The sequence below is a fragment of the Oryza sativa genome, chromosome 1 (assembly GCF_034140825.1).
Source record: "Oryza sativa Japonica Group chromosome 1, ASM3414082v1".
Taxonomy (NCBI): Eukaryota; Viridiplantae; Streptophyta; class Magnoliopsida; order Poales; family Poaceae; genus Oryza; species Oryza sativa.
Window position 1 is genome coordinate 6,383,192 of NC_089035.1, and position 24,186 is coordinate 6,407,377.

The 24,186-nt window shown below is 46.7% G+C and overlaps 4 protein-coding genes across 5 annotated transcripts; 2 read left to right on the forward strand and 2 right to left on the reverse strand.

Moving 5' to 3' along the window:
• Positions 1-3,738: 3,738 nt before the first annotated feature.
• On the forward strand, positions 3,739-8,588 carry LOC9271443 (GDSL esterase/lipase At5g45910). Its single transcript, XM_015790034.3, has 5 exons — positions 3,739-4,086; positions 4,180-4,398; positions 4,491-4,639; positions 4,789-5,062; positions 8,156-8,588. The coding sequence occupies exons 1-5, from the start codon at positions 3,810-3,812 to the stop codon at positions 8,386-8,388; spliced, it is 1,152 nt and encodes a 383-aa protein (XP_015645520.1). The 5' UTR covers positions 3,739-3,809; the 3' UTR covers positions 8,389-8,588.
• Positions 8,589-14,244: 5,656 nt separating this feature from the next.
• On the reverse strand, positions 14,245-18,178 carry LOC4324576 (protein trichome birefringence-like 41). The gene is made up of 5 exons (XM_015774042.3): positions 17,116-18,178; positions 16,844-17,027; positions 15,476-15,651; positions 15,236-15,394; positions 14,245-14,851 (listed from the first exon to the last, which is right to left on the reverse strand). The coding sequence occupies exons 1-5, from the start codon at positions 17,622-17,624 to the stop codon at positions 14,551-14,553; spliced, it is 1,329 nt and encodes a 442-aa protein (XP_015629528.1). The 5' UTR covers positions 17,625-18,178; the 3' UTR covers positions 14,245-14,550.
• A 2,662-nt stretch (positions 18,179-20,840) lies between these two features.
• Positions 20,841-22,251, forward strand: LOC4324577 (probable purine permease 11). Of its 2 annotated transcripts, none has more exons than XM_026023892.2 (2): positions 20,841-21,425; positions 21,544-22,251. In XM_026023892.2, the coding sequence occupies exons 1-2, from the start codon at positions 21,389-21,391 to the stop codon at positions 21,966-21,968; spliced, it is 462 nt and encodes a 153-aa protein (XP_025879677.1). In that variant the 5' UTR covers positions 20,841-21,388; the 3' UTR covers positions 21,969-22,251. The 2 variants fall into 2 exon arrangements, with proteins under 2 accessions (XP_025879677.1, XP_015645419.1); XM_015789933.3 differs by having other exon boundaries at positions 20,906-21,166.
• A 374-nt stretch (positions 22,252-22,625) lies between these two features.
• Positions 22,626-23,779, reverse strand: LOC107280816 (senescence-specific cysteine protease SAG12). Its single transcript, XM_015781403.3, has 2 exons — positions 23,416-23,779; positions 22,626-23,320 (listed from the first exon to the last, which is right to left on the reverse strand). Exons 1-2 carry the CDS (start codon positions 23,777-23,779, stop codon positions 22,701-22,703), a joined length of 984 nt encoding a protein of 327 aa, XP_015636889.3. The 3' UTR covers positions 22,626-22,700.
• Between the last annotated feature and the right edge of the window lie 407 nt (positions 23,780-24,186).

Here is a 24,186-nt window from a genome sequence, read left to right on the forward strand (position 1 = left end):
ACCCAATGCTCCAAGTGATTCCTGAATATATTGTAGTTTAATTATACATTAGCTAGTTTCTATGAGTAATATTGTATATGTGATGCGACAAGTTTAAACACTGGTTCTATTGGGTTACTAATAAGTGGTAATCAATTTAGGCATATATATGCTATTCTATATGGTATTGCATCGATTAATTTACTTAGTGATTCCTCCACATCTAGCTCTATTATTATTCTCCTAAACAGGTTAAAGATTCATCTATGTGTGTTTATATTTTAGTTACATAATCATAAGGCTACACTTGATTTAAATAACCTATAAGCCATGGATTTAATTATATGGCCATCGAATATTAAATAAGTACTAGTATTTTCCTATACATCCATTCATTTGAGACATCACATAAAATTAGTTTGTGTGGTTGTTACAGTGGCAAGACATGTTAGAGACAAATATTATTACATCTACTCTACTGTACAATACTAATTTTATTTATTAACATATTTTTAAGTTGACTATTATGCATCATCTTGATATTAATTATTTAATATTTATAAATATATTTTTATCAAATAGTGAATTATATATCATTGGAAAGCTTATGAATTTAGATGAATTTAGGTTCAAGTCTCACTCAAATCGGAGCTAAAATGAATAAGTTATGCTAGTGTAAAGATTCAAATTTGAATAAATCCGAGAAATTGTAAAAAGGCACTGTTCCTAATTCATTTATTTATAATACAACCTTATCCACAAGCTATAGTGACTGACAGGTGGGGCCCACTCTACCCTCTCTTCTCTTTTCTCCCTCTCCCTTTCTCTGTCTTCTCCTCTCTTTCTCACGGCCGAGCGGCGCGGCGCGGCTACCGGCAACGAAGGGAGGGGGCGGAAGGCTTACCGACGGCGGCGACGGTGGCGGCGGCGGTGGCGACGCACGGCGCGGCACACGGCGCGGCGCGGCGGTACTGAGGGCGGCGGCGCGGCGGCACGAGGGCGGCGGCGCGGTGGAGAGGAAAGAGGGGAGGAAGAGGGGAATAGGGAAATGGTGTGGGGTGGAAAGGGGGGTGGCCGGAGGGACTTTATAGGGCGCGGGGAGGGGGTGGCTGGCCCTAATGGCGACGCGACGGCGCGCACGGGGCTCGGGGCGGCGACGTGACGCGCGGCGGCACTGGGCTCAAGGCGCGGCGGCGGCTCCTGGCTTGGCGACGGTGCGCGGTCGGGCGGGGGCGCGGGGCGCGAGGCAGCAGGCACGCGGCACGGCGACGGGATGGCGGCGACGGGACGGTCATGCGGCGTTAGGCGGCGATGGCAACGGCGCGCGGCAGCAGGCGGCGACAGCGGCGACGCGACGGCGCGGCGCGGAGCTCGGCGTGGCGCGGCACGGGGCTCGGCGCGACGGCGACGGCGATGCGATGACGACGCGGTGCGGGGCGCGAGGCGGCGGAGCGACGGACGAGCGGCGCGTGGGCGCGGGGCGCGAGGCGACGAAGCGACGAACGAGCGGCGCGTGGGCGCGGGGCGCGAGGCGACGATGAGACGGACGAGCGGCGACGGGACGGCCGACGGCGACGGCGCGGCAGCGGCGACGCGACGGCGGGCGGCGTGGCGCGGGGCGCGAGGCAGCCAGGCGCGCGCGGCTGAGGAGGGGGAAAATAGGGCCAGGGACCACGTCGAGCACCTAGAGTGCAATGAACAGTGCCATTTTCTATTTAACCCGATTTTAGTTTATCCCTTGTATAAATTTCATTCTATAAATCTTAATTTTTACATAAATGAGGTTTACCCAATATATGTTTTAATTTAGATGTAAGTTTACCAAATTTTAATATTACCCATATTTTATTCTTATATATATATATATATATTTTTCTATTGTATTATTTAAATGAGGTCTAATTCTAAAATTAGCCTAGATAATTTTGGAGGCTTTGAGGGTTCTAAAATATCCTAGTGTGGCCCTTTTTATTACAATAGCACATTGAACGAACTTATAGCAATATATTTTACACGGATAGGTTGAATCTATTTATTCTATAAATAGTATATTAAGACTCGGTACAACATTAATCTAATTTTAAACACTCACATATTCTTGTTTATATATAAGGATTAATTTATTTATATGACCATTATTTTATATGAGTGATTTTCATGTCATGAGTAACTCGGCGACATGTTGCAAGTATCGATCTATATATTCCGGTGAATTACTTATTTATAAACACGATCACTATAGTGGTGATCATCATTTCATGTGTTCTTATATTTCATGTGAGATTGGATTCAAATGAATTGGATTTAATCTTACTATTTCTTTAGCTAATTGTGACATCAAGCTATCAATCATGGTTCGAATATCTAATACCTGATTTGTAATTTGTAATAGAAATTAATATTTGACTTTACTATCTTGTGCATAATTATTTGTAGGATTAAATATATTCTCATAAATTATATCTATTGCTTAAATATCGATCTTTTCTTTTCTTTCTTTGTGATCATTTACTGTTTGGCAAGCCATAGCAATCATAACAACCAGCATGATGCGAAAGTTTTAAAAAGTTTGAAATTTTAGTGATTTTTATTGTCAGGGATTTTCAGGATGTTACAACAACCCAAAGAGGAGGAAAGGGAAATAGATTTATTTTAAAAAAAATACGATGGGCTGCTCGTACCTTCGAGCCAGCCTGGCATGGCGCGATCCTTATTGGGTTATGCCTAGACCACAGATGGAGCACGTGGGCCAGCACAGCACGGCCCGGCGTATAGGTCAGGCCATGCCGACCCAACAAATCTTGGCCCGGGCACGACCGGGCCTGGACCTTGCCGTGCCGAGCGGCCCATACGGCCAACTACAGGGGGAGTATATACCTACTCAGTGCAGTCGGTCGAAAGATCTTGTTGACGTTTCCTCTAAAGTTCGTCGCGTCTTCTCTGTTCTTCTTCAGATGGCGAAAGCTCTCACCAAATGGCGACAATTCACAGTACTATAGCATTTTCAAATTGGGATAGTGAATGTAACGCTGCACGGCGCATCGTAGAAGTGTACTCGCCTTTTCAAAAGGCTATATGTTTCTGTCGCCCTTTCAAAAGAAAAAAAAATCCTTCTATCGCCATTTGTATTGGTAACAGAGGTAAAAAACCGATTGAACTACTGATGGGTGCGGATTTTTGTAAAAATATCATATGGAAGTTAACTCTTGTTTTAGTAATTAAAAATATATTCCAAAATGTTTTTTTAAAAAAATGGTATGGTTGTGGTACTAGTATCACATATTGAACAGCATGAAAATTTCCACAATGTTTCATTTATTTTTCTGTTTGGATGCATTCTCATGCCTATCTAATCATAATTTTCTGTTTCATATCAAAAATTATTCTGAAGAAAATATAGTCTATTCAATTTCAGCTATAAGTTTTCTGTTTTATCCAATAGGAAAAAAAAATAGATACATGTGAATAGACGATTCACCATAAATTAGATACAGGTGTGGAGAAGAACGTGACTAATAGTTGATGAAAAAACAATCAACATATAGACACACCCATAAACTTTACAGGCCAAGTTAGTTTGCTTCTCTTTTTTTTCTGTTCTTCCCTAGCGATGGTTGACTTGTTACTTCTCGATCATGGCCTCTTGTGTGGGTTTCTAGATGACAACGTTGAATATAGGCATTTGGATTAAATTACATGCATAGCGCACCGGTGAAAACTCTTACTAAAACTCCATTACCGGAGATGCAAAACCATAGCAGTCCTGCACTGCGGCTGCAGCTTAAGCTAGCTAGGGTTCTTCCTAAGCTATAGCTCACTGAACTCAAACCATGGGGAACTACTCACCCTCAAAACCAGTTGCCTTCCTCCTCCTCCTCCTCCTCTTCGGTTGCCTGCATTACGCTCAGGCGAACCCCGGCCATCGTCGTCCCAAGATCGACTCCGTCTTCAGCTTCGGCAACTCGTTCGCCGACACCGGCAACTTCGTCGAGCTGGCCGCGCCGCTGCTTCCCATCATGCCTTTCAACAACCTCCCCTACGGCGAGACCTTCTTCGGCCACCCCACCGGCCGTGCTACCAATGGCCGCATCATCATGGACTTCATCGGTACAACATACAAATGAACATACAGTAATTTCAGTTTGCTTTCAGTTCTGATTCAAATGAACATACAGTAATTTGCTCTATCCAACTTTGCAGCTGACGAGTTTCATGTGCCGTTCGTACCACCGTTTCTTGGCCAAGGTCGTCAGAACTTCACCCATGGCGCTAACTTCGCCGTCGTCGGTGCCAGCGCTCTTGATCTCGCCTTCTTCCTCAAGAACAACATCACCAACGTGCCCCCGTTGAACATCTCCCTGAGCGTGCAGCTGGAGTGGTTCCAGAAGCTCAAGCCAACCTTGTGCCAAACAGCCCAAGGTACGTATTTTTGTTGTCTTGATCACTCGATTCGATCCATTGCTGACCGGATTTAATTAATCTGAACTTTTTCCTTGCTCGTTCTTACACAGAATGCAGAGAGTACTTCAAGAGATCACTCTTCTTCATGGGAGAGTTTGGTGGCAACGACTACGTCTTCATCTTGGCCGCCGGAAAAACCCTCGAGGAACTTGTCCCCTACGTGCCAAAAGTCGTCCAAGCCATCTCTGCGGGCATCGAGGTCGTACACTCGTACATTTTGAACGATTTTACAATCCTTAAAAAAAATGAAACAATTTTCACAATTTACAGGCCGCCGTAAAATTTTCTCTTACAATTTACACAGAGCTAACACTTCCGCTGTCGCGTACGAATAATATTGTCATTCAGGCGGTGATAAAGGAAGGAGCGAGATACGTGGTGGTGCCGGGGGAGCTGCCCAACGGCTGCGTGCCCATCATCCTGACGCTGTACGCGAGCAAGAGCAGAGGCGACTACGACGCGCGCGGCTGCCTGAAGAAGCAGAACGCGCTCGCGCGCTACCACAACTCGGCGCTGTTCGAGGCGGTGTCGCGGCTGAGGCACAGGTACCCTTGGGTGAAGATCGTCTACGCCGACTACTACAAGCCGGTGATCGACTTCATCAAGAAACCGGCCAGATTCGGTGAGTCCGTTGGTTCAATGGTTAATTAATTCTTCCCCTTAATTGCACATGCGCTTTTAGAAATGCTATCTACTCAATTACTCACCATGATCATCACAGTCCTCACCATGAACAAGTTGCATTGTTTGACTTTGCACGTGTTAAAAGAAAACTAGCTAATGGATTTTTTCGCATAATTTTTACCAAGCTGCTTGATTTCAAAATTAAAGTGGAATGGATGTACAATTCACATCTTCTATTTTTACAGGTATATATTTGTATTAGTATATAATTTATTTTAAAAGTGAATTGGGTTTAATATACAACTCTTTTCTTCTATTTACACACTTCCAATTGTTTTTTTTTTGGATTATATGGTAGACGCATGACGCACATACAACACTATACTTACTCACCTGCGAATGAGTCCTATAACACACACACACTCAAAAGAGACCAAAACCAGTAGTATATATCCCTGATGTTACTAATTCATATTAAAAAATCCAATTACGTGTGCATAGACTTATTTTGGAGGGCGAAATCATACAACCACAATTCCACCAATACACGATTGATGCTTCTCCTACTTCCAGTTGTATTTTTATGATCATTATTTTTCTTGTTCTCTGGGTGTGTTTAGTTCCTGAAAAAAAGTTGGAAATTTGAGGAAAGTTGGGAGTTTGGAAAAAAAGTTAGAAATTTATGTGTGTAGAAAAGTTTTTATGTGATATGATGTGATGGAAAGTTAGAAGTTTGGGGTAGTTGAGAGTGAACTAAACACGGCCTCTATTAACGTGAGAATTTCATGAGTGGAAATATGGTTACTCTACACTGAACTAAGTTTTAAAAGTTGAATTGGATTTCATACTCATAGCTCTGGAAATATTGTGCAATGCTAGTTTTTAAAAGTAGAGGTGGACTTGATATATGTACAATCATTAACTTGTTTTTCCATAAATACAATTGTACTTGTATACACTATAATCGGTCTGAACCCACTATATGTACATCGATTGGTGTAAATGTTTCTCTTTTTCTTGGATCATTAATGTACTAATAAGGTCGTCTCTAGAGCAAACATTATGCTAAACTTTCTTCTGATAATAATTTAATAATATGATCGATACACAGACTAACTTGGCCATTTCAAGATCTAGCAATGCCTCTACAAATTGGAATAAGTAAAGTAGACACGTTGCCCATAGTAAACGCTTCGTGTACTATGTACGTAGACTATCCCCTAAACGGGGTTGAAGTCGTGAAGATAATGCCAATCGTTGAATTCACCCATTCTTAAACTCATCGTGGCAATAATCCAAAATTGACAACTACGGTCTCATCGTGATCGATCAGGACTTAATTGGACTTCTTTCGTAGCCGTCTAGCTCTCTTGTGATCGAACCAGCTATAGCATGTGCTACTCCATCTGTTTCATATTATAAGTCGTTTGACTTTTTATTTAGTTAAACTTTGTTAAATTTGATCAAGTTTATAGAAAAAATAGTTATATTAAATCTAATATTAAATATATTTTGATAATATATTTTTTCTGTGTTAAAAATAGTACTATATCTATATATATATATATATATATATAGTAAATTTGTTTGGTGCTCCATGGTGCCCGGGCACCATTGTTGAAATTGAGTATATACCCAATTCAAATGAGCATGAAACTTTTTCAATTATTTAGGTATTAATATTAACTACTTTACTAACTAGTTGAAAGCAAGTTTGAACTGAATTTGAACTTGTTTTTGTTAGATTTTGATTCTAGGTATATAGCATCCATACATATAATTAGTTAGGTATGTAATCATGGATTGTGAAATAAAGTTAAATTTGAGTTGTTTTGTTGATAGGTATAGGTATGAATCGAATTCTTATAACTAGGTATATACTCACAATTTGAAAATTTTAAAAAATTTGAGTGATTTTGTGCATTTGAAACCATGGTGCCCGAGCACCATGGTGCCCCATATGAGTGTCCTATATATATATATATATATATATATATATATATATATATATATATATATATATATATACCTAATAAAAAAATACGTAAGGATTCCCGTATTTCTTCGTCCGTCATCCCACACACGCGCCACTAAAATCTGTTTTAATCCGAGTTGGGTCGGTCCGTTTTTATTGTATTTGCAAAACCGCAGTTGATATAGTATATGTATCTTCCATGTAATCGTATAACACAAGTGGTAATTTGCCTGCTTGGTTTATGTGGAAAATCTTCAATCTGGCCACTAGGGTTCGACTCCCACCTTTCCTCTCATTTTACACACACCTATTATTACTTGCTCTGCATGCGGTCTCTCCTGTAATAAGTCTATCCCTCGTGTACTGTGCCTATAGGACCTCCTTGCCTAACGGGTCGGGCCGACGCACGTTGTTTTGGCCCTTATTCTTTTTTCCCTTATTTTTTCACCCAAAAATCATTAAATGTTTACATAAAAAAAATTTAATCACTTTGAACCATTATTTTAAGATATAAAATTGCTGTAAATTTTGCATGTGCGTTTTAATTTATTTCTAACTAAATGGAACCCACGTGAAGAAAAAAAAAAGTAAGTCTTCGGGTAAAGTTTTTTTCATCGTTCATCACACGCGGAATCACCTTCTTATATTTCGGCAATAATTTGTTTTTTTATAACGAGGGTTTGTTCAGATTGTAGCCAAAATAAACCTTACTAAATTTTGGCATGATATTTTATGTATTTATTAGAGTATGATAAAAAACTAAATGGATACACATATTTGGTAACTTTACTAAAATTTGATAAGGTTTATTTAAGATACAATCTGAACAGGCCCTGACATCAGTTTCCTAATATGCAAAAGCGATATAAAATTTCAAGATTTGGAAGGCATGTACAAATTTGAAATTTTGTACACATGTATCATACAAGTACACAAGCAATATTAGCAATCCATATTTGTTTGATATTCACCCGTTGCAACGCACGGGCATATTTACTATTTATTGTATAAATTTGATCAAATTCAAAGAAATTTGGTTAGAAAAAAGTTAAACGAGATATAATATGAAATTGATGGAGTAATACCCAGGGGCCTGATCGGTTACTGACGCTGCAGGATTCAACGGCTCGTCGACGCTACGCGCGTGCTGCGGCGCCGGCGGCGGGCCGTACAACTACGACGCGACGGCGGCGTGCGGGCTCCCCGGCGCGGCAGCGTGCCCGGACCCGGCGGCGTTCATCAGCTGGGACGGCATCCACCTCACGGAGGCGGCCTACGCCCGCATCTCCGCCGGCTGGCTGCACGGCCCGTACGCGCATCCGCCCATCCTCTCGGCCTTGCGCCATTAGGGCCGTAGCGTAGCACCGTGGCCCATTACTGTTCATGTTTTAGGCTGATTTGTTCTATGTAATCATTTTTTGCCCTGTTTGTGCCTTAGGGCCGACTTATTTTTGTGTAACCTGGGTTTAAGTGTAATTTGATAATTTCGGCCCATCTTTGTGAGCTGGTTGGGCCGTTTCTTCGTAATAAAATCTGAGCCCATATGCCCCATGGTTGCTCTCTGGTACGTGTTATGAAAATAGACGCACAACGGAAACACGAATTTTACGTGGAAAACCCTTGCGGGAAAAAAACCACGGACGCCGACCGGCAATGATCACTATAGAAGAGTTGATTACAAACGTAGCGAGATCAAAATGGGAACGTCACCCCTTCCCGTACGGCTTACAAGAGTATATATAGGAGACAAAAGAAAGACACCTAATCAAATAGACATGGAGTCCTACTAGGAAACTAATCCGAATATACTGTGGAGTCCTACTCACAAAATTCGGATCACATATTTGACAGTACGGATGTGTTCTCGGTTTTTAAGAAATTGGACATTCTGCCACGGTTAAAAGAGGGTTTTGCTTAAATGCTATTCCGCGGGTTGGATTTATTAAAAAGCCACAACCAACCAACGTCAAACCGCTACTTTGCCATATTCACCATTTCATAGGATTTCCACCATTTTTTTTACTTTGCTTGATCAAAATACCCCTTCGATCGGTGAAAAAAGACGAGATGGACACCGCCTAGTGGGTACCAGTGACAACCGCGGGGAGGAGGGAGGAGGAGGATGGGTTGGATGTGGAAGGGTTGCGCAAGTTTGTCAACGTTGTTTGATGAAAACAAAACAACGAACACATAGAAAATAGGGGAACTCTGTATTTTATTAATCATGATTTATTAACATGAATGTTTACAAATACATGAGGGCTTTCGCAGGAGTTCGCCTTTTGTCTTCGCGAGGAATACTTAATGGAAAGGTATGCTGACTGGAGATTGCGTGTAGTCCGCTGATTCTCGGCGCCTAGCAATGAGGGTTAATTACATCCATAGGACGAGCCTATGGAACACCTTCGATTAAGCTGCGCTTGTGATCGTCGTCTTCAAAATTGATTGCTCGACGAAGGTTGAGGTTGGTGCAGAGATTTAATGATAACTGTGATATAGGTGGCTTTGTTTTGCTGAAACCTGGTCACAATATATTATCACCATGTCCATACATGAGTCAGGTATCATAATAAAGGGGATGACTTTTGCCTCGTCGGTGCCCAGTCATATATGCCGGCCTTTATTAGATGTGGATATATCGTTACTTTTGCCTCGTCGGAACCTAGTAACATGTATCCGTTCCTATCTTTTTAGACATGTTAATAATATCGTGACACCGGCCTCGTAAATACTCGGCCATAATTTTTATCTTCCAAAGATCACGAATAGCTCCCATGCGTGTGCATGGTAGTAAAATATATTTTGTAAAACACCGCTTAGATTGTCCAATCACCAATGAAAGTTGGACATATCTAGCGCCGTTGTTATCGGTATCATAGTAACAAATAGATGATCCAATTTCCAATGTGGGTCGGACATCTAGTTTTGAGCATAGAAAATATCAAATAGTATTCGGATAATCCGATCGCCAATGAGGACCGGACCAGCCTTATACCATTGATTGTATAAATGGAGTTTGATGATAACCGTGTTTCGGCTCTCATCGATCTGGCTTTAATCATCAAGATCAAGATAGATTAAAAACACGTAGATGTTTCGATCGCCAATAAGGACTGAACATCTATTGTGTTTAATCTAGAAAATTAATTTTTTTTTCAATTTGCTCACCATCCAGCGCAAATATCCCGAATGATGGCATGTTGTCGATAAATTACTCGACTTGACGAAGGACGCCGGCTGCGGTGTTTAATTCTCTCCGCAGCGGCGCCGGTTTGCTATCATAATAGCCATCGTTTTTTTTTCTTTGCTTATTAATTTTCCATGCATGTTATTTATTGGTAGCAGCAAAAATTAACAGAGATCGACTGGGAAGAGTAGTCGATCGAGTTCCTTTGCTACTGATCAAGACAAGAAAATGCAGAAGGCTAGTGATCATGCTGATCATGCCAGCGCGTGTAACCCCACTTATACTTGGTAGGAGATCCCAGATGATCCACCATTGTCTGGCCATGATAGTGATGAAGGCGTAAGAAAATTGCCCGGCAAGAGAAGGGCCATGGCATGCGAAAAATCTCACGGCGAAAAGATCATTATAAGAAAAAGGGACAGACTGGATGGAGTTTCTCGACAAAGCAGTGGACCCCAAAGCCACTAGGAAAGATTGTAATGGGGATAATTCTGTCGTACGGGCAGGAGGAACCACTCTGCAAGATACAACTGATTTATTTTATTTTATACTTCTCTTTGTACATTCATTTTTTTTCCTTTTTGTATGTAATCAATTTCACACACTGCCCTTCTTCTCATGTGCTCCAGCAAGGTTTCAACAATTGTCCAGTGAATCCAAGAAGTTGTCTATGAATGTTGAGCATATAATCGCCCAAGTTTCACAGGCGGTGAACATGAACATGGCCCAGAGGAAAACTCCCTGCTCAAAGAATTTGATGGGAACAACCCCGTGACCCTGCCGAAACTTTCAGATGTTGTTTCGGCCCGTGGTCTTAAACATGGTTGGTCTGAGATCAAAGCGTTTCAAGAATTACTCAAGCAATGCCCAGTACAAAAGGATGTTGTACTTAAAGAGATAAGCATCAATCTGGATTTGTGGAGTAACTTCTTCTCAAAGCCACCTCCTGAAATGATCACTGGGCGTGCCATTTTGTTTGATGAAAACAAAACAACGAACACACAGAAAATAGGGGAACCCTGTATTTTATTAATTATGATTCATTAACATGAATGTTTACAAATACATGAGGACTCCCGCAGGAGTTCGCCTTTTGCCTTCGCGAGGAATGCTTAATAGAAAGATATGCTGACTGGAGATTGCGTGCAGTCCGCTAATTCCCGGCGCCTAGCAATGAGGCGGCCGGTTAATTACATCCATAGGACGAGCCTATGGAATACCTCCGATTAAGCTGCGCTTCGTGATCGTCGTCTTCAAAATTATTTGCTCGCCGAAGGTTGAGGTTGGTGCAGTTTTAATGTTGAATATAGTGAATGTGGAATGGGTAGCTTTGTTTCGCCAAAATCCGGTCACAGTACACTACCACTACGTCGGTATGCGGAGAGAATTTGGTGAAGCAGGTGACCTTTGCCTCGTCGGTGCCCAGTCATGTACCCTGGTCTTCATCAAACATGGATTTTGTAGTTGCTTTTGCCTCGTCGGTGCCCAACAACGGTGCGTCCGGTTCCCGTCTATTTTAGACGTGTTAATAGTATAGTGACCTGGCCTTGTCGGCACTCGGCCATGGTTTCGTCTAGCCTCGTCGGTCATAGACAAATGAAATGAATGAACAGCTGTAGCCTTGTTAACTTTAGCCAATACGTCGTCCGGTCTCGTCGGTCTCAGACATAGCATAAATAATGATAAATCGGCCATTTTATCTCGTCGACACTCGGCCAAGATGTCGACGTGTGTTTTAAATCTGCACACCTCGCCCTCATGGCTAGCGTTATTTTATTTAGCGAATAATGCTTGTCTTCAGGAATTGTGAGAATTGCTCCCGTCCATCCGGTAGAATTTGGAGAGGGAAGGAATTGCTCCCGTACATGACATGCACGAGGCAATATGTGACTCATTCGGCATGAATATAAATATGTATAAATCATGGTTGGTCTGATGCCAATAAGACTCAAACTCATCCCAAGTTTATATAAATAAATATCCACATCCAATATTTGATATTGATAATTTAGACGGTCTAACCCTCACGAAGGTCAGGCTCGCCTTGTATATATTTGTAGCTCATATTAATCGCTTGACAAAGATGGCGTGTGCGTGTGCATGCGCCGCTGGGGATACTTATATCCATGGCTACAAGTTCATAACACGTCCACGACATATTCGTTAGTGCTCCACTTTACTATTTTACCGGTCGAGCTGCGCAACTGCACAACACTACGGTGTATATTTGCTCCCTCTAGGAGATAATGCCGGGCTATGCATAATATCTGCACAGCACTACAGCGTTGTTGTGTTATCTTGGATAAGCAGCTTGACGGAGAACGAGATCGGCTTCTTGTTGAGGACTCGCCGATAGAGATGCCATCAGCACTAGCGACTACAGATCGTTGATCCGCGATCCGCACCGTGCGCTATGGGCGTGCATCTTCTTTCTGATCTCTCTCTCTGAATATACGTGGGTGCGTGTGTGAACCTCTCTAGGGCATATAGCTGCTTAATGGCGCAGCACTTGTGCTGTGTGTTCCTCTTCTTCCCCCCGTCACGAGAGACGGAGTCGGTGCCTTTTATAGGCAGAGCTAACGATGGATGGATCAGGCTGAGACTCTCAACCGCGTCCGAATACAGCGGCTGATCACGCGTTAATTCCTTGGATAAGAAAACAAACATGCGGGTTAATTCGCTAATCCGCCGATCTGCTCGAGAAGTCGAGATAAAGTCATGGCTACTGCCAATTAAATGATCCTGGGATTAACGGTGCTAATGACAGTGGGCCCATGTGTTTAATCGCCATCGCCAAACTCCAAATTAGAGATAATGACTGCGTGCTCACGTACCAAACTAAAGCAAATAACGATAGCACTTGCTTATTTCTTTTCTTTCCGTAGATGGATTTAAAATCTGCTTGAACCATTATTTTCTATTTGAAATATACAACAAACGAAGTCCAATATTGATTATATTCGGACATCATGTGATATTTGAATTTTCCGGACCCACACGTCATAGAGACACGCCTATCATGTATTCAGTAAAATTGGGCTGCAAATAATATTCTCATATAAAATTAAGTACCCAATAATTTATTATTTCTTCTATGAATTTTTAGCACAAAAATTCATCAAACAGACGTAAAAGGGGGTTTCTCGAGCTTGACTTCGGCGGGGATGGCATCGGCCATCGTAGCGGCGGTGGGGGAGAGCTCGAGTTGCTCGCCGCCGGCAGGCCGCCGCCGCCGAGGCGCTGACCGCGGGGTGGAGGACGGGTTGGATGCAATGGGGTCACGCCAGTTGTGGCCGTAGAAGGGGCTCCTTGAGCTCGGCTTCGGCGGGAGTGACACGGCGTCAGCAGCAACGACATCGGCTGCCACGGCAGGCACGTGAGAGCTCGGGTTGCTCGCCACCCAGCGGGCTGTCGACGGCGACCGTGGGGAGAAGGGAGGAGGACAGGTTAGACTTGGCGGGGTTGTGCCAGTTATCGCCATAGAAGGGGCTCCCCGAGCTCGGCTTCGGCGAGAGCGGTGCAGCATTGGCCGCTGTGGCGGGGACGGGGGAGAGCTTAGGTTGCTCGGGTTTCTGGGAGAGCTTGGGTCTTCAGCCGTCTCCTTCGATGATGGCAACAAATTCATGTGGACAACGTGCTTCGACCATGTGGGCGGGAGGTGGAAACGGCGAAGGAGCGGCCGACGGCGATCGAATGGGTATTTTGTTTAGGCTAAGTGTGAAAAATGATAGAAATCATGTGATATGGCGAATATAGTAAAGCGGCGGTTTGGCATAGGCTTTTTAACGAATTAAATCCGCAGAGTGACATTAGAGTGAAACCCTCTTTCAGCAATGGCAGAATGTATAATTTCTAGTTCTTGTGTCACATGTAAACAGCATGAAATTTTCCATATCAGCGACCTTTCTCTTGTCTTGTTCAAATTAAAAAATGCTGGAAGAGAATTCCATAGACTTCTAAAGGAAGCCCAAGCATGAATATTGCCACCAAAACAAAGTATTAAGTTAGACCAGATAACTGCCAAAACAATCTGTTTATCTTTATAACCACATGAGAACAATTAATTCTTTCTTATCCTTCTTTGCCAACCAATTACAGCATCTTTAATTCACCCCCATTTCTGAGAGAGAATCAGGCATTTCTTCTGTCACTTTGGTAACAATAATCTTCTGTTTCTTTTTTTTCGAGAAAAATTCTTTCCATATAGACCTATATAAAATCAATCTGTATCTATAATTCTTTTTTCCTGTTGATTAATTATTTCCACTATATCCTATCTCAATCATATCACCGGCCGTGATGACAGCAGGTCAGCAGCCGGCCATCAGTGCTGGCCGGTGAGCGCGGCGTAGAAGAGGACGTTCCAGGTATCCGGGAGGCCGGCGACGCACCAGTGGGTGCAGTCGTCGCCGAAGATGCCGCCGTTGTACTTGGTCGGGTGCGCGTCCTTCCTCAGCTGCGACAGGTAGGTGAAGTCCAGCAGGTACACCGGCTTCGCCATGCCGGCGAGGGCGCTCCTCAGCACCGCCTGCTGCGGGATCGGCCCCCCGGGGTACGCCGTGCCGTTCACCGGCCGCGTCTGCCCCATGCACGTCGCACTCGCCGTGTCGCCCCAATCTTGGCCCCTGCATTGCAGCAATTTACAGGGTGGTTAGATCCAGGGGTATAAAGTTTTTAGCTTGCACTAATAAAAAAAACTAATTACAGTTAAAACCGTGAGACAAATTTATTAAGCCTAATTAATCTATCATTAGCAAATGTTTATTTTAGCACCAAATTATCAAATCATGAAGCAATTAGGCTTAAAAATTTATCTCATAAATTAGTCGCAAAATGTGCAATTAATTATTGTTTTAAGCATATATTTAATAATTCATGTAAATGTTCGAACGTTTGATGTGACAGGGTAAAAAGTTTTAGAGTTGGATCTAAACAAGGTCTTAGCTAGGAGTATGTTACTACTGCATGACAATTTGTCGCAGAGTTCATTGCAGAATCAGATGTTTAACCTGTAGTGAGAGGGGGAGATGCCCTGGAAGAAGACTCTGGTGTTGGTCTGGAGGAGGTTGGCGTCGACCCATCTAGCCCAGGTGTTGAGCGCCTTGCTGAACGCCTCCGTCCTGTCCATGTCCTTCACCACCGTGTTGCCCTCCTGGATGTAGTCCCATCTGCAGCAAATTCAGCAATTTTCAGTATGTCACAAAGCGAACCAAACCTGCAGAATTTGAAGATTGAGGAGGAGGTCTCACGGTTGGGTCGGGCCGGAGCGCGGCCACCAGTGCCAGGAATCGAAGACGAGCACGTCGGCGCTGAGCCAGTTGCGTGCCTGGTCGATGGCGTCCAGCTTGAGTACTCGCCCGGCCTTCTCGTTGACAATGTCCACCAGGTAGTGCGTCAGGTAGTACACGATCGTCACGTTGAACTCCTGCATATCCCAGAGTCAGATACTCAGATACCCTGGCTGTTCAGCCGCCAACCCATCTGGCACAACAATGTGTGCGCAGCAACAGAACGCCTCACAGCCACAGCCAGCCAGGACATCGTACATTCGTACTAGTGTATTACTACACATTCTAAGGCTTTGGACGATGTCAGTTGTCACGCTACTTGTGTCCGTCTCGCCATTGAAGAGTGACCTACCAAAACAGTGCTAAAAACGGCAGCGCAACCACCGAAAATGCACGCGCGGTCGCGGGCGCGTCGGCGAGCGTACGTACGTGTCTGCGCGAAATAACGCCCAAGAGCTGGACGCCAGCAAAAAGGGCCAAGAAGGGACACTGGCTGATCAATATTTTCAGGACCTCACGGCCTGACACGGACACATGAAACGCACACAGGGGCAAGTTTAACGAGGAGATCGGAGGCAGAGCCCCCAACCAAACGGAACAGTCAGTGGCAATGTTAGTACTAGTTTTACTTTTTGCCGTGCAGATTTTGTGCACACCTACCACGAACATCGCCACGCGAGATCTGTCGTGATAGATACATCAAACAACACCAGCGCCACCACCAGCAACAGCAAGCATGCACACAGCGAGGCAGCAAATCGTCCAGGCCAGCTCACTTTGTGTCAGCTCTTGTGTTTGTGCTAGACTGCTCTGTCTGTCCGCTCTCTACCTTGTTTTTTCTCCAAGAGGAAACGGAAAACAAGAAAGAAACGCCAACGCGGGGCAGTCAAAATCGCCAGAGAGAAAACCGCAGAATTTGATGTGCGCGGCGCGGTGCGAGACCTCGCGGCGACCGCAAGAGACCCAATTAAACTTTGGCCTTTATTTCCATTGACTTCCGCATCCCGCGCGCCGCGACGGACAATGCCAGCGCAGCCGTTGTCCGTATCAATCACCCCGCCATGCCCGTGCCCGCCGCCCCGGTGGCGCGCACGCGCGGCGCCTCTCCGGCCACACTCCCCGCCATCCAATTCTCCTCACCGCGACGAGCAAAGCCATGGTCATGTCGCGACGCGAGCGGCTCACGTCGCACTAAGCAGCTGGTGGTGGTGGTGGTGGTCACTGGCTCACTGCTCATCATGGTGAGGCGGCCCCAGGGCTCCAACCGCCATAGCCGTCGGTTTCGTGAAGAAGGGAAGGGACTAGCTAGGGAGGGGAGGGGAGGTGTACCTCGAAGCGGGCGGTGGTGAGGGGATCGACCTTCCCCGACGCCGGCGTGACGGTGGTCCGGGCGTTGGGCGCGGCGGCGTGCAGCATGCACAGCAGCGACTCGTACTGGTTCAGCGCCAGCGAGTCCCCCACGAACATCACCTTCTTCCCGCTCCACATCCTCAGCAACGCCACCCCGTCGAACCTGCACCCAAATTTCCGGCGAGAATTCTCACAAACACGCGGAGATATACAGCTAACACAGGTGAGTCGCCGCCGCCACCATTACCGACCTGGGCGTGGAGCACGGCGGGCTGGGCTGCCACCGGTACTTGAGGTACTCCTTGTCGGGGCGGCCGTACCGGCGGCAGTCGAACTCGGCGCGGATGAAGGGGCAGGTCGCCGAGTCGTAGAGCGGGTACGACTCGTCCACCACCCAGCTCCCCGCCGCGAACACGTCGCACGCCGCCTTCGCCGCCGCCCCGGACGCCGGCCTGTGCTGGTGCTTCCTCGATATGGTAATCGCCGCCGCCGCCGCCGCGGCGGTGCACGCCACCAGGAACACGACCAGCACCGCCGCGAACACCGCCGCCCGGCCCCTCATCCTCCTACCAGTACAACACAATCGACAACAATGGAGAGGTGAGCGAGCGCGAGGAGGAAGAAGAAGAAGAAGCTGCCAAGAAATGGCCGGTTCTTGTGAGCGCGGAGTCGCGGGAAGTGTGACGAGGTGGGAGGCGGAATGTGACAATATATGTAGGGTGGCTTGATACGCTTTCTTTATGGTAGGAGGGTTTTCCATCCATGGCTGCACAAGGGTGACCACCACATGTGCATGGATTTGCTAGGGTCCAAAGGGAGGAATCACTGGAAGAAGCAGAGTAAATGGTAGGGATTTCATCCATTGATGACTGCTGATTTCGCTCACTGACTGGTTTATTATGCGCGTGATTTCACTCACTGATTGGCAGTAAAAAACGGCCAAACCTTCTGAGAATTGCAGGGAATCCGGATGGGATCAGCCGCCTGATGAGCCCCATGCTTATGAACAATGGATTCTTCCTCCAGCTAGTCCACTGCTGCTGATGTAGTAGTACAAGTGTAGAATTGAGTATTGATTAGAGTAGTGTTGCTGCTGCTTATTATTGAGTGAGTGGAAGAAGTGTTGTCTGATACTGCTACTGATGGAGAACACTGAATTCCAGCTCTGTTTCATGTCACTTTAGAAGTTGACATGTTGGGTTTCAGGATATGTTTTTTTTTTGGGTCATGTATGGGAATATGTATGTGCGAATTGCACTTGATGTGGAAAATGAATTCCTGAAATTGTATTCCCCTGGATCATGCTGTTAATTTTTGTATTATCCACCCAAAGCACAACATAAGATTCTAGCGCCTTTTTTAGGTTCCATGCATGGCACCACTAAATTCATTGTTGTCAATAATTTCATTATCTTAATTGATTTCCTTTTAATGAAAGACAGCTGGTAGTGGGAGGAGAGAGGGATATATCTGCATCAATTCAGCAATCCTAATCCTGATCCTTACCTTGGCTAACTGGCTTTACTGCCATTGACAAAGACCCAAGAGCAAAGTAAAGATACCATCATCAGAATTCGTAATGGAATGGTATAACTGCACGTATAGGGCGGGGCAAAATCTTAGACCACCCAATACAATCATCCTCTCCATCAAGTTATTCCAAGTTCGTTTTTCCTATTATCCCCACTATGCTGTTCGTGCGTGCTATGCTAAATCATTCGTTGCCTTTCTCTGACTGAAATGTAAGATTCTTTCTTCCAGGGACAAAACAAGATTATACTATCTGCTTCACTAGAAAGAACTCGCCTTTCTTTCACTTCTGCCATCTTTTCTCCATCCCAGTTTCTACTGTAGCACACTAGTGTAGTACTGTCCCACTGCTAGCTTCAAGATGCAATCTTGTGCTGCCCATTGGCTAGATCAGAGAAAAGAAAGCATGTTGGGCAGAAAAAAGAAAAGGGCTAAATGACAGCACAGCAGAATCAGCTTTAGTATAGTACAGAGCCCTAGATTGAGATCCTCTCATACAGACCAACATCTTGTGAGTGAGAAACGTGCTGTAGGAGGAATCACAGATGAACCACATCTGTGTTCTCTCTCGCGATCCAATGCAGAACCAAACAGTATCGCCTCCAACCACATGTCTGTAACATGGAGTAGCTCACAGTTTTGTACTTTGCGAAATCAAGGTCAATTCACTGGAGCATGTACTTGAAGAGTAACTACAGCAACTGTCCGAATTAATTACCAGTTGAGGAATATAACTGATTGCAGAAAAAAGGTCTAGTTGTGCAGAGAGAATAACCCCCACTGACATTGTTATTATAGGTTCAGAAGCTGCATGCTAACTAACGCCGAAAACTTGCATCACAAGTGTTACTAAAGGATCCTTTCCAGTTTCCATTAACTTAGCTTTGGGGTCTACAGGCAGTTAGGATTAGAAGCTTTTAGAATCGTTATGTCCTGCTTGCCTCAATTAGTGGCTGTCATATGTAATGCAGTAACGATTACGGTACGTGACTTCAGAAATAAAAACCGGTGAAACGGAACAACGAAAAGGTGACAATGACAGGGCAAATTCTTCTCCCCAGAAATGACATTTGTGACATGATATTCAGAGTTTCAGGCGAAACAAAATTCATATGAGAAAGAAGCAGATGTGTACAAATTAGCACTGTGGCATATGGCTTGATTCCGTCGGACAGGACAGCAAGAGTTGGCACTTCTTGCCATGCTTGCCTGTTTTTTTCTTACTTTGACAAGGATTTGGTTATGAGAACGCTGTTTAATTAACCAGATTAGATGGTGAGATTGGATCAATGATTAGGGCTGCAGTGCAAGCAAGTGAACGAAGTGGCTGCTGGGCTATTTCTGATGCTTGGGGCCACATACTGTTAGTAGTAGTATATGCTTGCAGACGCACGGGCTAACTAACTACCTTAGCTCCCTTCCAATGTACTTGTCTTCCTGACCGGGAAAGAGGTGGCTGGACGCTTCAACCACATACCAATCATGCCAGCTTACGGACCAGCGAAACAGTGTCTTGATTAATGGCAACCACCTTCTGCTCTGTAAACATGCCTCAGCCTCGTTTAATGCAGAAGTTCCACAGAAAATTTGCAGAAATTTCAGTAGAACATGGCTTATAAATTATACGGAGCACTAACCTGTTTGGAACATAGAAAAAAGGTACCCGATTATTGTGAAAAAACTAAGCTGTCCATGAAATTCATTCGCTTGATCAAACAGTGCTTTAATTCCAGCAGCGATAAAGAATTTTCCCCCCTTTCAAAACTGAGGCTTTCAAAATCTACGCTAGTGGACGAAGGTTTTGGTGCGTTTTGGGTCCGTGAACCCACAGTAAAAGACTAGAGATGAATCGATGATGTCCTACTAAATTCGACGCAGATTAGAGCAGTCAGCTTCAGCTAAAGCAGCGTCCCAGACGCGAAGCGAAGTGGACGTGCTCGCCCATAACCGGTGACCTCAGTTTGATATCGTGTTGAAACCGCTCTTCTTTCACGGGCGATTGCCTGATCCGATCGATAATTCCAACGTCGCCGTCGTCATCATTTGTCAATCAGTGACAGTCACGAGAGCCAGTAATGGCGTCTCGTCCGACGACGACGAGCTCGCGCCACCGACGCCACCTCACCCGAAGCCGGCCGGAGTGGTCCGGCCCAGTATGGTAATGGGCCTTCATGGGCCGTACTAGCCGCAAAGCGACAGTGGGTGAAAGGAAAAAGTACACCGAAGGTCCCTCAACTTGTCATCGAGATACAAAATCGTCCCTTAACCGCAAAACCAGATATCCGGCGTCCTCTAACTTACAAAACCAGTGCAAACTAGGTCCCTCAGCAGTTTTGACTCCGGTTTTATTCGATGTGGCAGCTGACTCAGCGTGGGACCCACGCGTCAGCCTCTTCTTACGCTCCCCTCTCCATCTCTCTTCCTCTCTCCTCTCTCCTCTCTTCTTCACAGGCGCGGGTGGGGGAGCAGCTGCACGGGCAGCAGCCGGCGGGCGCAGGTGGTGGGGGAAGGAGCCGTGTGTTTGCGGCTAGAGGAGCGGCGCGTGAGAGGGCGCAGGCGGCGGGGAGCAGCTTCATGGGCGACGACACCGACTGCGGAGGCGGCGGCGGCAGCCGCCTCGTGGCCGTAATCCTCGTGGCGGCGCCATGTCTCTGATGAGGCCGCGCTCCTCCAACGCAAGCTCGACGCCGGTGGCGGCGAAGAAGGAGAAGACGGCGACGAGGTGGTGCTCGCAATCCGCCCAAGAGAAGGTCGTCGTCGTTCGCGTGCAAGGTGTCAGGTTTATCGTGGTCGCTGGTGGGCACGAATAATTTGGTACTTCTGCAATGTTTGACGGCAAAATTAGCCCCTTGCACATGCGCTATCAACCATTTTATCGTTTCACTGATTGATGACGACTCCAAGTTGGCAAGTTCCAGACTTCCATTGCTGCTAGACCTGTGGACGACGAGCACTAGGCGCATCTTGTTGTTTATCCTTTTTCTGAACCTCACAATGAGCAATGCTGCTGAAATTCAGCTGCAGATTACAGGTCTCTGTCTCGGTCATGAACTGCCAAATCGATCACGGTTTAGAATGAGATATGGTGTGAGATCGATCAAAACTAGTCCAGTCTTTATACTGATGAGACGGATGATTCGTATGTGCAGGTGTTCGAGGCCAAGAAGACGTGGTAGCAGAGTCTGACAAGGGCACGTCTCGAGCAGATGCAACTGCGGCGGCCGCGGCGGCGCCGCCGCCTGTGTCCAGCAAGCGGCTGCGGTGGTGGGCGGTGGTCCTTGCCAACATTGTGTTCGTCCTCGGCGGGCAGAGCGTGGGATGCTTCTCGGCCGGATATACTACGATCAGGGGCGGCGACAGCTTGTGGCTGGCGACGGTGGTGCAGTCCTGCGGAGCGCCTCTCACCGTCCTGCTGCTGCTGCTGCTCTACTTCCAAATGGGCTCACCGGCCCCTCCCTTGATCGAGCCCAGCGAGCGGTGGTGGCGGCAGAGCTCGGCTGGGGCCGGGCTCGACGGCCGCCTCTCCCCATCTGCCGCCGGCTCTGTCGAGAAGAGAGGAGAAGAGAAGAAATAAAAAGAAAAGAGAAAAAAAAGAAATAAGACGAGAATGATGATGTGGCGTCCTGACATGTGGGGCCCACGTGGGTCCCACGCCAACTCAGCCGCCACATCAGACAAAACCAGGGTCAAAACTACCGAGGGATCTGAAGTGAACGGTTTTGTAGATTGAAGGATGTCATATATCTGGTATTGTGGTTCGGGGACAATTTTGTAACTCGACTATAAGTTGAGGGACCTTTGGTGTACTTTTTCCTGGGTGAAACAATCAAGGAATAAGTCTATTATACCTCCCTCCACTCTTGCTCATGGATAAATCGTATTCCTCAACCGTAAAACCGGATGTAATGTGTCTCTCATCTTCAAAAACCAGTGCAAATAACCTCCTTTGGTGGTTTGGAAGGTGATTTCGTCTGACGTGGTTGCTTTGACTCCGTTGATTGGTTGAGTCAGCTGGTGGGACCCATATGTCAATGACTAGTAATTAGGTCAAACCACCAAAGGAGGCTGTCTGCACGGGTTTTCAAAAATGGAAGAGGTTTTATACCTAGTTTTACGGTTGAAGGATGCGATTCATCTGGGAGCAAGATATTTGAGGTAATTAAAATAGACTTATTCCAATAATTAACTAAGGCCCATCTATGGACGAGGCCAGAAAATCTCGGCCCATATAACATTATAGTGGGCTCGATGTCGGGACGGAGGAAGAAGAAGATGACGAGGAGGACGGCGGCGATGGCGGTGGCGGTTACACGGTGGGGTAGAAGGGCGAGACGGCGACGCCGCAGGTGCCGTGCGGCGAGGCGACGTCCTTCTCGAGGAGGATGTATCCCTTCTCGCCCCACGTCTTGCCCCACGAGTTCTTGGCCACCCAGTACTTCTTCCCCGACGCGCCGTCCTGGCAGTAGCCGACCAGCGTCACGGCGTGGTTGGTCGTGGGCGCCGCCGCGGCCGCGCCGCTCCCGCTCCCGCACGGGCCCGGGAACACGCCGGAGCCGTAGAACTGGAACGCCGGCCCGCTCGCGTCGATGTACGCCGTCACCGGCTGCCGCGCCACGGCCGTCGCCAGCTGCCGCTCGTCGCCCGGCGGCACGGCGCGGTGCCCGCCGATGCGCGCCGCGTGGTTGAACAGCGCGTCGTCCGCGCGGCACTTCCCCCGGTACCCCTCGTACCGGTACCCGCTCTCCGCCGTGATGCCGCCCTTCGCGGCGACGAGCTCGAACGCGCGGTCGGTGTGGCCGCCGGCGCACCCGGAGCTGCCGGTGTCGCAGTCCACCAGCTCCTGCTCCGATAGCGGCGTCAGCTTCCCCGTCCTGATCTGCGTCAGCCCCTCGATCGCCGCCACCGCCGCGAACGCCCAGCAAGACCCTGCAACGACGACGACCGTCGTGTTAACGTCAGCGAGCAACCAGCTACCGGCCGGTCGCCGCCGGCGACGGCGAGGCGGAGAGCGAGCTACTTACCGCAGGCGCCCTGGTCCTTGACATCGGTGACGGCGCCCTTGTACCTCCAGTCGATGCAGCACGGCAGCCAGATGGGATCCACCCCGCGGGGCGCGTCCTTGGGGCACGGCGGCTTGGCGCCGGTGTGGGTGGAGACGAACTCGTCGTTGGTGAGGTCGGCGAACTGGTTGACGCGCAGGGCGGAGTTGTAGCCCGCCGGTGGCCGGTAGCTCCGGATGAAGCGGACGTTGTCGCGGAAGACGCCGAACCGGTACTCCTTCTCGCCGTGGCACGGGTACTTCTTGCCGAACTTGGCCATCCACTCCTCGAACATCTGCGTCGTCACGCCGTCGTCGCCGCCGCCGCCGTAGGCGTCCGCCGCCATCGCCTGAAACGCCAAAAACGTGCACAAGAGAATGACAGCAATAGCCACTGGACGCGAAGGCGCCATCGTTGATTTGATCACCAGTTTATCACTGGTAATCCTACACTTAATTATTTCGATCGAGATCTTGGTAAAGTTTGATATTTTTAGTCTTATACTGGAGGCTAGCTGCTGCTGCAGCTATATATTGAGATTGTGATTAAGGTCATGGAGTGTTGTGAAACAACCAGGCCTTAAATAAGGGGTTTGTCTTAGTAATGGCTTATGGCTACCTGTAACAGGGACTAGGTTAAGATAGACCAAGTGTATAGTTCACTTCAGTATGCTGTCACATGCAGAAATGTTCATAGCTGTTTTGTCGTCTAAATTATTTACAGAAATGTATCGATCAATAGTTGTTAAAGAAT

Coding starts and splice junctions, on each gene's coding strand:
- LOC4324577 (XM_015789933.3), top strand. CDS start 21,040: ATGTCTCTGATGAGGCCGCGCTCCTCCAACGCAAGCTCGACGCCGGTG. Junction 21,167..21,543: donor CGTCGTCGTTCGCGTGCAAG/GTGTCAGGTTTA, acceptor TCGTATGTGCAG/GTGTTCGAGGCCAAGAAGAC.
- LOC9271443 (XM_015790034.3), top strand. CDS start 3,810: ATGGGGAACTACTCACCCTCAAAACCAGTTGCCTTCCTCCTCCTCCTC. Junction 4,087..4,179: donor CATCATCATGGACTTCATCG/GTACAACATACA, acceptor CCAACTTTGCAG/CTGACGAGTTTCATGTGCCG. Junction 4,640..4,788: donor CCATCTCTGCGGGCATCGAG/GTCGTACACTCG, acceptor ATTGTCATTCAG/GCGGTGATAAAGGAAGGAGC.
- LOC4324576 (XM_015774042.3), bottom strand. CDS start 17,624: ATGGAAAACCCTCCTACCATAAAGAAAGCGTATCAAGCCACCCTACAT. Junction 15,652..16,843: donor TCACCACCGCCCGCTTCGAG/GTACACCTCCCC, acceptor TGGGATATGCAG/GAGTTCAACGTGACGATCGT. Junction 15,395..15,475: donor CGCTCCGGCCCGACCCAACC/GTGAGACCTCCT, acceptor AATTTGCTGCAG/ATGGGACTACATCCAGGAGG.
- LOC107280816 (XM_015781403.3), bottom strand. CDS start 23,779: ATGGCGGCGGACGCCTACGGCGGCGGCGGCGACGACGGCGTGACGACG. Junction 23,321..23,415: donor CAAGGACCAGGGCGCCTGCG/GTAAGTAGCTCG, acceptor TCGTCGTTGCAG/GGTCTTGCTGGGCGTTCGCG.